This window comes from Poecilia reticulata, chromosome 4 (genome assembly GCF_904066995.2).
Source record: "Poecilia reticulata chromosome 4, P_reticulata-male-v2, whole genome shotgun sequence".
NCBI classification, from domain to species: Eukaryota; Metazoa; Chordata; class Actinopteri; order Cyprinodontiformes; family Poeciliidae; genus Poecilia; species Poecilia reticulata.
In genome coordinates, this window is record NC_088833.1 from 3,045,832 (window position 1) to 3,060,358 (window position 14,527).

At 40.0% G+C, this 14,527-nt stretch overlaps 1 protein-coding gene across 3 annotated transcripts in view; it reads right to left on the reverse strand.

Moving 5' to 3' along the window:
• Positions 1-14,527, reverse strand: part of bcar3 (BCAR3 adaptor protein, NSP family member) — a 107,647-nt gene that overhangs the window by 34,672 nt on the left and 58,448 nt on the right. For all 3 annotated transcript variants that reach the window (XM_081605984.1, XM_081605983.1, XM_081605985.1), the window contains 2 exons: positions 5,965-6,133; positions 5,637-5,876 (listed from right to left, as the gene is read on the reverse strand). In XM_081605984.1, the coding sequence (XP_081462110.1) occupies positions 5,637-5,876; positions 5,965-6,133 (409 nt within the window). The remainder of the gene's footprint in view (positions 1-5,636; positions 5,877-5,964; positions 6,134-14,527) is intronic.

Sequence of the window (14,527 nt, forward strand, 5' to 3'; positions counted from 1 at the left end):
TCCGCAGGGTGGCTGGGCTCTCCCTTAGAGAGAGAAGCTCGGTCATCCGGGAGGGACTCAGAGTAGAGCCGCTGCTCCTCCACGTCGAGAGGAGCCAGTTGAGGCTCGGGCATCTGGTCAGGATGGACGCCTCCCTGGTGAGGGGTTCCGGGCACGTCCCACCGGGAGGAGGGAAGACCCAGGACACGCTGGAGGGATTACGTCTCTCGGCTGGCCTGGGAACGCCTTGGGATTCCCCCGGAGGAGCTGGAAGAAGTGGCTGGGGAGAGGGAAGTCTGGGCCTCCCTTCTGAAGCTGCTGCCCCCGCGACCCGACCCCGGATAAGCGGAAGAAGATGGATGGATGGATGGATGTAGTGAACACTTGATTATTTGCATCTGCAGCTAAATATAATATTTTTATCTTTATATTAACACAGTGCAGGGCTAATCAATTGATTATATTTTGGATTAATAACCGGATAGCAAAAGCTGCTTAAATCTTATTCCACAGAATTTGAACCAGGTGAAGCTTAAAGGTGAGGTCATTTTATTTATACAGAACATTTTCAGCAACAAGGAAATTCAAAGTGTTTAAAACTTCCAGTAGGGGGGAAAATATTTAGAAAGCTTTTTAAATATATATTCACTACAAAATGTGCGTTTTTTGTTTAATTACTGCTCTGAGTTTATTTTTTAGCAAATTGCCTGTTTTGAGTTTGTATACTCCAGTTAGCGATTAATCGATAACTAAATTAGTTGATTTCAGTAACTGATTAATCGTGATTATTTCGATTAATCGTTTCAGCCCTAATGAAGACCTGGATATTACAAAAACGGAGCCACGGTGGCGTTTTCACCTGGATACATGGATAATAGCTGATAGAAAGAGAGGATGGTTTTTTTATTTCTTGGTGTCGCCGTTTGTGCTGGACTCCTGTGAGACCCGAAACCCCGACCACATCAACCAGCGTGACTGTAGCGTGGAAATCACCCTGGACAGACGGACAACAACCCCTGAATCCCTCAAAATGAATCTTCTCAAATGAGGGGAATTCCCTCCGTTGCCTCCCCGTGTGAATCTGCAGAAGTCAAAAGGTCGACTTTAAACCGAGCTTTGTTTTGTTTTTTTCTTTTAAAAAAAATCTTGCACAGAAGAACATTGTCAAAATAAGACAAAACTAACTTTTAAGCAACTTGTCTCAAGTCTAGTTGATGAAAAAGTACTAGTTTTATAGGCAGATTATTTCATTTCTTTCACAAGTGGCAGGTCTTGCGCCGTTGCCTGGCAACCCCAGCCAAGTCCAGCCCGTTACCTAGCAACCCAGTTCTAGTTCCACTGGCAGATTATTTCACTTCAAACAAGACATTTGTCCCATGTTTTTAGTGAAATAATCTGCCACTGGAAGAAATACTTTTTCATCAGCGTTAGGGAATTATTCACAACAAACGATACTACAAACTATATCTAGCTGAAAAGTTAGATAAAAAATGATACTAGATTAAAAAAATGATACTCAAGAGAAGAAAGTTGTCGTCCAAGACATTAACTCAGATGCTGAGTTAATTTCAATCATTTAATATTTAATATTACGTCGTCAGATGACCCAAAGTATAAAGATTAGAGGAAATGTTGGTATTTTAAAAACCAAAATGACAATAATTCATATAAGGAACAAAAAAAATAACAAAATCAAGCAAAATATTTTTTTTTCCAAATCAGTTTCTTGCAACAAAAAACTGATGAAACTTTAACGTTCAGCATTTACTACCCCATCGTTCACTGGGCAGAAAAACCAGAGATTTTACTCAAGTAGAAATACTTCATGATAAAATTACTCAAGTAAAAGCAAAAAGTACTGTGAAGGAAAAACACTCCTAAAAATATATTTTTTTCAAAAAAAGTTACTCAAATAAATGTAAGTAGATAAAACCCAACTGTGGGTTCAAGAACAAAAGCAGATTTTGAATCAGCGCCGTAAGGAAACCGTTTTCCAGGTGAGTGATTTTCTCTCCAAGTTAAACCAAAAAGTATGTGTGAAATGGTTCAGCCAAGACTTTTCAGACTAGACAATCTGACCACTGCTATATCAGTATTTCTTTTTGTGCTAAAACAACAAGCAATGCTGAGTTTTCCTGCTTCTACAACCACAAGAACAATCTGCAGCAGAAAGGAACGTCAGAACGAGGCGAGGAAGAGGATGAAAATAAAGAGCAGGGACTGGCTGAAGCATGAAGAGCTCACCACAGTCTTTTTCTGGCTACTGTTGTTCTTTGCAGCTCACCGCAGCGCGCTCAGCATGACCACAGCTAAAGCCCAACAGCTGCTTGCAGTACCTGCAGACCGCCTGTAGGGGTCAGCGGGTTTCCATTACACACATGAACACAACATCCCTCAAACGGGAGGTGGAGGCATTTCTCTCAAACTACATTACCAAGTTTTATTTACTTCAAACAAGAGAAGACATTAAGCTGTAAAAACTCAAGCACTTTCCAAGTATCTCAAGGTACATTTTCACACTTTTTCCAGCACCAAACACTGGATGTTAACTTAAAAAAAAAAAAAATCTGCTTCAATTCATTATTATACGACATCATTTCTCATGTAACACTTGAAATAAGACAAAACCAACATACAAGCAACTTTTCAGCTAGATATAGTTTGTAGTATAGTTTGTTGTGAATAATTCCCTAACGCTGATGAAAAAGTATTTCTTCCAGTGGCAGATTATTTCACTAAAAACATGGGACGAATGTCTTGTTTGAAGTGAAATAATCTGCCAGTGGAACTAGAACTGGGTTGCTAGGTAACGGGCTGGGTTTGGCTGGGGTTGCTAGGTGACGGGCTGGACTTGGCTGGGGTTGCCAGGCAACGGCGCAAGACCTGCCACTTGTGAAAGAAATGAAATAATCTGCCTATGAAACTAGTACTTTTTCATCAACTCGACTTGAGACAACTTGCTTAAAAGTTAGTTTTGTCTTATTTTGACAATGTTCTTCTGTGCAAGATTTTTTTTAAACAAAAAAAACAAAACAAATTTCATCAAAAAATTTTAACTGAGCATCCAGACTGTAGTACAGTGCATTGATAGTAAAACATGAAGTCAGGTTTTTCTAATGAAAACCAGACAATTCCTACTCTTTAATTTTATGCTGATTCGGTTTGATTTTAAGCAAAAGAAATTCAGATATAATTCAGAAACGATCCAGAGGTCAGCACAGATCTCTCTGTCTTTTCTGCTGACCCCTCCTCCTGTCCTGGTGGTCTGCAAGCCGACACACAGGTCAAGAGAAAAACAGACCGACCAATGAGGAGCTGGTGCACCATAAGGTCAGGGGTCACAGGTCAATCAGCAGCAGGAGGAATGAACGTCAAGACTGACGTATGGTTTTAATGGAAACTATGATTTGTTTCATCAAACTTTTCTAGAGACACAAATATCTGGAGTTAATAGAATTTAACATCTAGAAAGGAAGCAGATACTAACTAACCATTCTGGGTAAAACACAGGGGCGGATCTACAGGGGGGGCCACTAGTGGCCACAGCTCCCACCCCCAAAAATATGATGTCCTTAAAATCATACTTATGAAAACTAAACTCTTATATCCTTCATATTAAATATTAATTCAGAAGAAATATATATAATTGTTTATAATTTCAAGCACAATGGGTTCAATCAACCTGCCAAGTCAAACTGACAGAGGAGGGTAGAAAAATTATACTTGAGTAAAAGTAACAATGCTTTAAAACTAAAAGTGAAAAATAGCCATCCAAACACTTGGTCATGGAACTTGACTTAACTAGAAGTGACGCCATCTGACTGAGAAAAGTAGAAAGCTCTGTGGAAATTCAGGTATTTTAGACCAAAATTTGAGAGAAAACACAAATAAAAACACAATTGTTAAATTTGGGACGTTCAGAAACTTCACTGGCCACTTCCTTCTCTCCACGTAAAAGTTTCTATATTCAGTTATTACTTTAAATAAACTTTCTTCCTGATTTAACCCCAAGAAATTGGGTCTCTGTCTCTTTAAAAACTCCTGCTCTTTCTGAAGCTCCGCCTCCAGGAAGTCGCCCCAACATGTCTCCTCTATTAACCCTTTAACGTTTTTACCAGTGTTGCTCTGAGCAGCAGCTCCTATAATGAGCTCAGCAGCTGTTTGCTAATTGCTGCTGGCTAGTCTGAAGGAGCTGCGTGGCGGAGGAGTTACGCCTCGATTTCTCATGCATGTATGAAAGAATCAAGGCAACACTCGAGGTGTGTTTTAGATGATTTAATAACTTTAAAACATGATGCACAACTCAAAAGGGTGATTTTATATGAAACTGCCCGTTTAAATTAAGTCTGAAAATCCAGCTGGGACTTTGATTAAACGAATAACTGAAACATTGATCACCATATTCTATGCGTATTGATGATTTTTGACAAAATGCGATGTGTTTTAATGGTGTTTTTATTGCTGAGTCACTCTGAGCTGCCTTGCCGCTGAAATAAACTCGACAGAAGAACCCGGCCACCTGCGGAGGCTGAACTCGACCCGGACGAATCGTCCTGCCGCATGTCAGCGGCGTCTGAAATGGATCCAGCGATCAAGAGACGGCAGACAAAGAGTTCAGAGCAACCCGTGATCAAACCCGCCACACCCCGACCTACAAAGGACCGCCGGGGGCCGCGGCGTGCACCGGCGCGCGCACGGAGCCGGCCTGTATCAGATACAGTGAGCCGTAAACCCGACCCGACCCAGAGAGATGGGAGGACATGATGAGGGATGAGCGGCTCTGAAGTTTAGATAACCGCTTCCCCCAGGGATCCGTTTACAACCGTCTCTATCTCCATCCAGGTCTGAATGAGCCTCTTATTTACAGAGTTCACACAACTTTCAAGCATTTTGAAGCATTTTCAAGGGAAGTTTCCAAACTTTTCCAGCACCACACCGTAGAGATGGAAACAGTTTAAACTGGAGCAGTTCTGACGGGTTCCTGGCCCAACGCAGCAGGTTCCCCGCATTAGGAAGGAGAAACTGAAGCCGCTGTCTGCTGTGTGTCAGTTCGTCACATAAAATAGCAATAAAATAAAATGTATGGAAGCTTGTGGTTGTGACAAAATATGAACAAGTTCATGTTTAGTCTCTCTGAAAGGCTTTGCAGTCGCCCCTTTAAATAGAAAATAATAATAGAATAGAATATCCTTTATTGATCCCTGTGGAAAAATTGCAGATTATTTGCAAAGCTACTCCATCCAGGGTGTTAAATATTAATAATGCAAACCACAGGCTATAAAATAAAATTGACAAACACCTAAGAGTGACAAAAGTAATTCAAATATGACTGAAAATAAGTAAATAAATAAAATAACAAGCACGTTTTTTAAATCTATAGATGATAGAAAATTAGTTTTAAGTTACTGTGAGTTATAAAGTCAGATTAATTTGACCCAACAGCAGCTGACAATAAATAATCGAGCTCGAACATGTTATTATCGCCTGAAGTGATCCCATGTGGGAACATTCTGTCTAAATCATCAAACTAGAAAGAACTGAGTAAAACCAGATGAATGAGTTCGATTCTCCATCTTCAATGTGCGTTTCGAAAATCACAGCCTGAGGTTGAAAATATGAAACCATGAAAACACGGTCATATGTTTCTGCTTGTTTACCTGCAGCTCTTGAAGTCATCGCTGAGATTCTGACCCAGCGAAGACGCGGCCGGCTGCAGGACGAGCCCTGCAGGCGCTGATGCGTTCCCGGAAAGCAGCGGCTGCGTCTGATTGGTCTTCGGGTTCCATGCGTGGCTGCTGAGGCCGACGTTGGCTCCGCCTCTCCTGCGACGAGGCAGCGTCCCGTGCAGCGAGACCGACTGGTAGGCTGCAGCGGGAGTCTCCTGACCTGAAGGGATGCTGCATGAAGGAAACACTGAAATGAAACACTGAACTCATGTTAAATTACATTTTGAGGGAATAAATTTAGCAGAAAAGTGAGGATTACCAGGGGTTGGAGCCGTGGAGGTCCATGGGGATGTTGAGTTTTCTGGGGGAGACGCCGTGGGCGGAGCCGGGGCCTCCGGAGTGGGCGGAGCCTCCTCCCATGGCGTGATGATGTGCATGTAGCGACCGGGGCAGACTGGCAAAACGCCCCTCAGCCATCAACCTCAACTCTGGAAAAGTGCAGAGAAATTACATGAAGCAGGATTAATGTCAAAAACACAAAAACAAACAAACCTTGGTGAGCTTTCTGGGAGTGAAATAAGGTCCCACACTGCAAAAAACAAAATCTTACCAAGTACCTTTGGTCCACTTTCTAGTGTAAATATCTTAGTACATTTTAAATAAGACAAAATTAGCTTATAATTAAAAGCTTGTTTTAAGTCAATAATTCCTTAATATTGATGAAAAAGTACTAGGGTTTCACTTATCAATCAATTTTATTTATAAAGATCCCTTCATGTTAATAGCTCAAAGTCATTTTTCCAGTCTTATAAATGAAATAACCTGCCAGTGGACCAAGTACTTTTTAAATCATAATTAATGAATTATTGACTTAAAACAATCTCCTTTGCACCTGTTGCAGTGTGAGACCTCAGGGCGAGAAGCTGCTCGCTAACGATGACTAGCATTGGCTTTAGCCGTTAACTTAATGCAACTTAATGCACTAAATCTTAAAAGTATTTGTGTTACATAAAGGGACCAACTGCTAATCGTCAGCACTAAGACAACTAGATATGGTCAGAAAAAAGTTTTAATTAAAAATAAATAAGAAAGAAGGAAGTAGGTCACAGCTACGCTAGCTTGACTATGGCAACTGTGACAGTAGCTGTGCTGTGGAATGCTGTGCGTTTCTGTTCAGTTAAAAAAAAATAAAAAACTGACACCAGCACACAAACTCTTGACAGATCCTCAGTAGAGAAGGTGTTTAACTCAGCTAATCAACCCACTGCTGTGTTAGCTTAGCTAGTAGCAGCGGTAGCTATAATCTACCACAGCGATCACTTATTGACAATCACAAAATAATCATCAAGCCTGAAAACATTCAACTGCAACGGAGTGAATGTTCTGTTGTTTTTGTGGGAAATGTTTTGAATCCTGAAACACTGGTGGGCCTGTAGTCAGTCAGTTGCTATGGCAACGGGTCTGCATGTAGCGAAGCCGACACAGACAGCGAGAAACAAAGAAAACTACAAGTGGTTTGAGTTTTTCTTCCATGGTTTTTCCCTTTGCTGCTCTGAGTTAGTAATGCCTACATCTCCAGGTTTCCTTTAGTTAACAGAGTTGCTCTAAGTTTTGTCTTATTTCACGTGTGCTAAGCTATTTGCACCAAGATTAGACAAAAATTCCTCCGTAAGTTTGTGTTTTTCTGAGTCAACGCACAAAAACAGTGTCGGAGACAACAGTTACCGCACCCAGATCCACCAAACGGGGATTATGTGTCAGGCGATCACAATGCAAACCAACAAAGTGGCCTGCAGGGAAACAGAAGTCATCATTACGTATCCGTAATTACAATAATACAAGGCATTTAAATACTACATGTCACGCCTGAAGGACAGATTTTTATGTTTTCATTATGTCTCCAAACACACAGCAACATAAATAATGATTATTTTCATAAGCATTTAGTGAATTCAGGCATGCAACACAATCTAAAGTTTAAATGGAGAATCCTCTGGAGTTGAGGGTCATGAGAGACGGGGCTGCAACTAACAATTATTCTAGCAATCGATTATTCTATTGATTATTCTGACGACTAATCTGAGAAAAAGATTTTTCAATTAATCACTTAAGTCTTTTTATTCAGTGTTATAAATACTTTAAAATAAGAAAATACACAAATATTTCATAAATATAACAGCTTTTCTGCAGTCGATTTAAACAAAATGGAGCCAAAACTTTGACACTTGAGTCGTTTTGGGTAAAACATATTTACAGAAAAAGGTTTTTTTTTCCATCTTATATGCAAAATGCATGCATATTTTTTGTGCAGTTTTGGCTTAATTGATGATTAATCAATTCCAATTGATTAGTCAGATTAATTGCGTTTAATCCGATGAATCGTTTCAGCCCTAGAGGTGCTTTATGTGGTGTTGGGACTAGGATGAAAAGCGCTCCAGCAGGTTTGTGATCAGACAAAAACTTGACTTTTTGTAGATTCTTGAAAACATTTCAAACCCGTTTGTATCCGAATCTGACAGGATGGAAACAACATGAAGCAACAGCTGCAGCTTCCCTCATGAACTGTGTTCATGAAGTAAGCTGTCATCTGTTGGCCCAAACACACAAGTGATGAAAAAGGCAGATAGATGCGCTGCTGCTGCTGCTGCTGCTGCTGGGAAAACACAGGATGGGAGCTTTTCACGCTTTCCTGCGATGTGAGGATGACGGATGCATCATCTGCTCTGAATCACTCTGCATGCAGCAGTTAGTCACATCGCACAACTAAAATAACACGGAAGCCACAGGCAGGCTGGATGCTCCCAGTCCTGATCTCAGCAAAACCAGTGTGTGTGTGTGTGTGTGTGTGTGTGTGTTATATAATATAAAGTTATTTCAGTTATTTACTGTCAGATCGTGTGAGGTAAGAACTCAGAGGTGAACTGACCTTTACTTTTGCCAAACAAAAGGTTTTTTTCTCCATTTTATTTAAATATGAGGCTTTAGCATGCAAGGCAAAACTTTATCAAGTGGATGATTTAGTAGGAATTAAAATATCTTAATTTATGACAGGCTGTAGTTTAACTGATGATGTTTGATCATCACTTTTAACAGGAACTGGAAAGAGGGAGCATGTGACCTCTGACCTGGCCTCACTTCACTGGCTGCCTGTATATTTTAGGATTCTTTTTAAAATTCTTATGTTTGTTTTTAAATCACTGCATAATCTTGCCCTGGTTTACCTCTCTGAGCTTCTTCACCCCTACATTTTCTATCGGTCTCTCAGGTCCAGCTGCTCTTGGAGGTCCAGAGGTCCAGAAGGAAGCTCAGAGGGGACAGAGCTTCTCTGTCAGGGGCCCAAAGTTATGGACCGACTTGCCTTTGCAGGTCAGAGACCACCTTCACTGTCCACTTTTAAAGCTCGTCTTAAAACCCTCTTGGCTTTCAACACCATCTAGTTTTAAATTGTATGTTTTTGTTTTAAAACTGTAAGAGTTTTTATTAATTCTTTTTTTTTTTATTGCTATGTTGTGTTTTACTGTACAGCACTTTGAATTAGCTGTGGTTGTTTTAAAGTGCTTTATAAATAAAGTTGGATTGGATTGATGTGAGCAGTTTGAACTGGGAGTCCTCAGCCAGCTGTAAAACATCTGTTTTAAACCGAACCGAACAGTGGGGGGTCTCAGGGTCGTCGGCTCCTGCAGATGAATGTCAATGAAAATGCAAATGAAGCTTTAAAGGAACCAACAGCTGGCCGGTCCGGTTCAGTCCGGTCCGGGACAGGCCACTCAGCGCTGAGCAGAGAGACGTTTATCTGAGGAACGCCGGACCAGACAGAATGTGGATTCCTCCAGATCGACCACAGCACCTATTATATGACCCTGAGGGATTCAGCTCCGTGTGTGTGTGTGTGTGTGTGTGTGTGTGTGTGTGTGTGTGTGTGGTACTGACCATCTGCCAGACACACAACCTCCCCTGTTCTGTGTAAAGAGTCAAATCTCATTCATGTAACACTTAAATGTTTAACTTCAGGATAAACCTTTCACACAACAGGAAGTCATTTTATAGAAAATATGAGAAGATTGATGGAGACAGAAACCCAAAAATAAAGAGTACGTAGTATGACTTCAACGTATTTTTACAAAAGTAAAAGTATCTCTCCAAGAAATTACTCAAGTAATTAAGTATTTGGTAAAAAGTTCTGAGTAACTGATCAAATAATTTAAAAATTACATCAAAATATAAAAATATAAAGTGGAAATTTTGGTATTTTAGTGACCAAAATGACAATAATTCAGATCCATAGCAAAAAATAGACAAAATAATTTGTTTCCAAAACTGTTTCTTTGGATAAAAAAACTGATGAAACTTTAACAGAAGCTGCAGGTCTGAGTGAATTTCTGGATAAAACATTTGCTTTTCATTCAGTGGGTAGAAAAAAATCTAGAAATTTTAGTCAAGAGTGGAAATACTTCATACTGAAATTACTCTAGTAAAAGGTACAGCCTAGCAAAAATACTCTGAAAAAGTAACAAAAAAAAAGTACTCCAGTAAATGTAAGTTTTTACTCGCCGGCCTTTTTATCCGCCTGTCGTTTATTCCACACTCAGCCGTATTTCAGCCGCTGCTCTCCGTCTCTGACCTCATCCATCTTCCTCTTTCAGCGAAACGTTCTCCTCCCTCCACACAGACAGACGCCGTCTCCTCGCCGTCACTTCAGCTCTTCTTTTCTACTAAACTTTTGTCCCTTTCTTTTCTTCGGCCTTCTGCCTCTCCTTTCTTCATCGCCTCATCTTTGGTCCCAGCAGCTGTTCGCCAACCAGCCGCATGAAACAGGCTGACAGATCCTCAGCAGAGAAGGTGTTTAACTCTGCTAATCAACCCACTGCTGTGTTAGCTTAGCTAGTAGCAGCGGTAGCTATAATCTACCACAGCGATCACTTATTGACAATCACAAAATAATCATCAAGCCTGAAAACATTAAATTGCAACGGAGTGAATGTTCTGTTGTTTTTGTGGGAAATGTTTTGAGTGTTTCTTGAATCCTGAAACACTGGTGGGCCTGTAGTCAGTCAGTTGCTATGGCAACGGGTCTGCATGTAGCGTAGCCGACACAGACAGCGAGAAACAAAGAAAACTACAAGTGGTTTGAGTTTTTCCTTCCGTGGTTTTTCCCTTTGCTGCCCTGAGTTAGTAATGCCTACATCTCCAGGTTTCCTTTAGTTAACAGAGTTGCTCTAAGTTTTGTCTTAATTCACGTGTGCTAAGCTATTTGCACCAAGATTAGAGAAAAATTCCTCCGTAAGTTTGTGTTTTTCTGAGCCAAAGCACAAAAACAGTGTCGGAGACAACAGTTACCGCAACCGTCCTCAGGTCTCACATTAGAAACCAGGGCTTGAGACTTTAACGCATTTATTCAGAAGCCGTTTTGGTAAATTATTGGTTTGTTTGTTTCCTTTTCTTTGCACCAATCTGATGGTTGAATAACCTGAATAACAGATTCAAAGCAATAAGCATCTGTTGTTATAATTTGAAATAATTTAATTAATAAAAAAGGATTTTTGAATTCGATTAATTGCTACTATTAAAAACATAACTAAAGGTGCATTATATCTAGAATTTTTATTAATTCCTTTAAATTGTTATAGTTTGTTTTTAATCAGAATAAATTGGTGGTTTTGTTTGCACTGAAGCTTCTAGAAGCAACTTAAGTTTTATTTCGTGCAAAAATCATCATAAATTCAAGGTTACAGTTTAAATAGCTCAGCACAGTTTGAGTTTATATCAGCTATTAAATGTTAAATGTTTTCACGCGGCAGATCACCGAGCAGACCTTCACATCCACGAGTGGTGATGCTGCAGAACCGCTGACATCAGCGCTCTGCTGTGGACGACCTCTGACCTTCTACCTCTGCTGCGGCTGGTATTTTTAGAAGCACAGGCTAAATTTAAAACATTTAGTAATTTTTCTAAATTAGCCGTTCATCTTGCAAGGTGGGACACTTAAGATCAACTCGGAGGGAATCCTGGCACTAAAAGTCTGTATAAATGACTGAGAATAAAGAAATGTAGCACTGCAATATGATGAAAACGTCGTATTTGTTTAAATAATAAAAGCTAAATCTTGATCCTTTAAGTCGTGAAGCCAACCCGACCGGGCAGCAGGAAACTTCTACCCATTTCTTTGACTTTTATGGAAAAGTTGTGCAGTTTTGTCACATTTCTTTCTGTTGGTCTTAACCAACATTTTCCTGTTTTTCTCGACGTTTTAATTTGGACTTTTTTATTTCAGGGTGTATTAAAACCAGGAAGGTCATTTGGTCCGAACCAAAAGCAGGTTTCATTTTTTATTTTTTTTGTTTGCTGCTTTTTGCTTTCACATTAAAAAAGCGAATTAAATTATGTGAACGCAGTTACAGTTATGTTATGTCGGTTGTCATGACAACAGCAAATATTACCAGTCTTTACTTTCAAAAGAAACTTTTGTTAAAGGTGACCTATTATGCTTCCTTGGACATGTCAGGATAGGCCTACGGCCTAAACAAAACATGTTCACTACATTTTTTTATTTTTATTTAATGAGATTTTAGTCTTTTTTAGGGCGTCTCGTCACTTTAAATCCAAATAAGCTCCTGCTGGCCACGCCCCCTAACTCAACGTTTACACTCACGTGTTGAAATGAATGTGAGTGTAAACATTTCACTCACATTTGTGCTTCTGATGCAAACAGAAGCACAATTATATAACCATACATCTTTGAAAAGCGTTAGTAGAGCCTCCTGCACAACAAACAAGAATGCAGTGGTTTCTGGATGGTGACTCAACAACAAAACTCTGACATTTCCAGCAGCCATTGTACAGCCCATACAGTGGTAAAACCAGCTGACCAAATGTGCTGGAGCTCAGCTTGGGCAGAATTCTGCTGGAGTTGCTAGGCAACGCACCCCTCAACTGTGGCTCAACAAATCGGGGGGGGGGGAGGGTTTGAAACGGCTCATTTTCCAGACACCAAAAAAAAACCTGAATTGTTTCAGAAGAAACGGAAATATAAAAACACACAATATGTGATTTTTGCAAAAGGTATTGCTGCACCTTTATTTCTGTTAAAACTTTTTCCAGCAGAGGACAAATTAATTTTACAGAGGTGTCTAGTAAAAGTGTAAAAGTTCCATATCTGTAAATACGGCCTTTTATCCCACATGTTCAGTTTCAGTTGTTTGACAAATATCAGTAAAATAAAGGATCTGCCTGACGAACCGTTAAGTCTTTCGCTGTTCCAGGAATTTATTTACTTCACTAAAAAAAATCCCAGCAGCATTACTGAAAACATCACAGAACCTCAAAACACCCAAACGATCCCCTGAAGGAATGAATCAGCGTCTGTACATAACAGACAACTTAAGCCGCGATTACGTTCGAGCGTAAATACTTTCACATGCAAGTTCTGACATTAACCAAGTTGGTTTTTCTGTACTGCCGTTTTGAACGACTTTCTGCAGAAATAGAAACAGAAACAGAAACAGCTTTTGTTTTTGCAACGCATCCAGCACTTGTTCGGGTTTAGAGTCAGAAAATGGGACACCGACATCTCTGCGGACCCCACACATCCTGGACACAAACTGTTAAGACTTTCACCTTCAGGGTGCCGCTTCCGAAAACCAAAACAAGTACAAGGCAAGACCAAAACCTGCCTTGATGAAGTTATTTTAAAAAATATAAATGTTCTCTGAATGACTTAACATAAAACTGCAGCAGATTTTTGCTAAATTATCCCAGCTGGAAGCAACAAGTAGATAAAATCAGAAGTTATTTCAGGAAAACCTGCAGCATCAAACCAATCACACGCCTCTCCTTGGCAGTGGAGCAACAGACAAAACATTCTGGGTCTTTGTTAGCTGAAGGCCTTGAGTTCGGAACACACACACACACACACACACACACACACACACACACACACACACACACACACACACACACACACACACCTAGCCTTGTTTATATGCCCTACTGGGGACTAAAGACAAGACCATGCTTTCTGGGAACCTCCCTTTCTGAAAGTAGCACAGCTCTGCAAAAAATCAAGTAGCATGCTAGAGGGGCAGTGAACAAACATATCACTTTAAATTTGCAATAAGACTAACTAGAGTTCCAAACATGATAAGAAGGTGACTCTTGGGGACTTGTCAGGTTTTTAGTAATGGGTGGGGACATAAATACACACTAATTAGTTTTTATTACATTCTTAGTACCTGTAGCACAGTTTCCGGTTCAAAGTGCTTTGACAGCCACTATGACTCAATGCACAATGAAATCTACACTTTGGTACAAAAGAAAATTGAGTAGCCACTCAAGATATGTCAAATTCTAGTATTGAGCAGCATATTACGCTTTGTTAAATGTATTCTTTTAAAGACATTACATAAAGGGATTAAAATGATGCATACATTTCTGCAAAAAAACCTTTTCCTAGCAAATTATATCATAATTTTGTGTTCTTCTGATTGACTGTAAATCTCTCATCCAGGAACAACCTGTAATTACGAGAAGATGGGCCACAGGCAGTAATCTTGATTGATTAATTTACTCTACAAGTCTGTTGTTGAGAGTGTCATCTCTTCTGTCATCATCTGTTTAAATAGCATCTGAGCCAGGGACCTGAAAAGGCTTAACAGCCTGATAAAGAAGGCTGGTTCTGTTCCGGGGACTACTGTTGAAATCCTCTGGAGATGGTTGTTCAAAAAAGGATTCTTTGAAGGTTTTTGTTCTGTCTGCTCACTTTCACTCATGTAATGAGTTTTGTCGAATAAACCTATTGACTGATTGATTGTAATACAAACATTACAGACAACCCCGATCATCCTCTTTCATATGTTTGAACACTGAGGCATCTTCAGATCCATTAG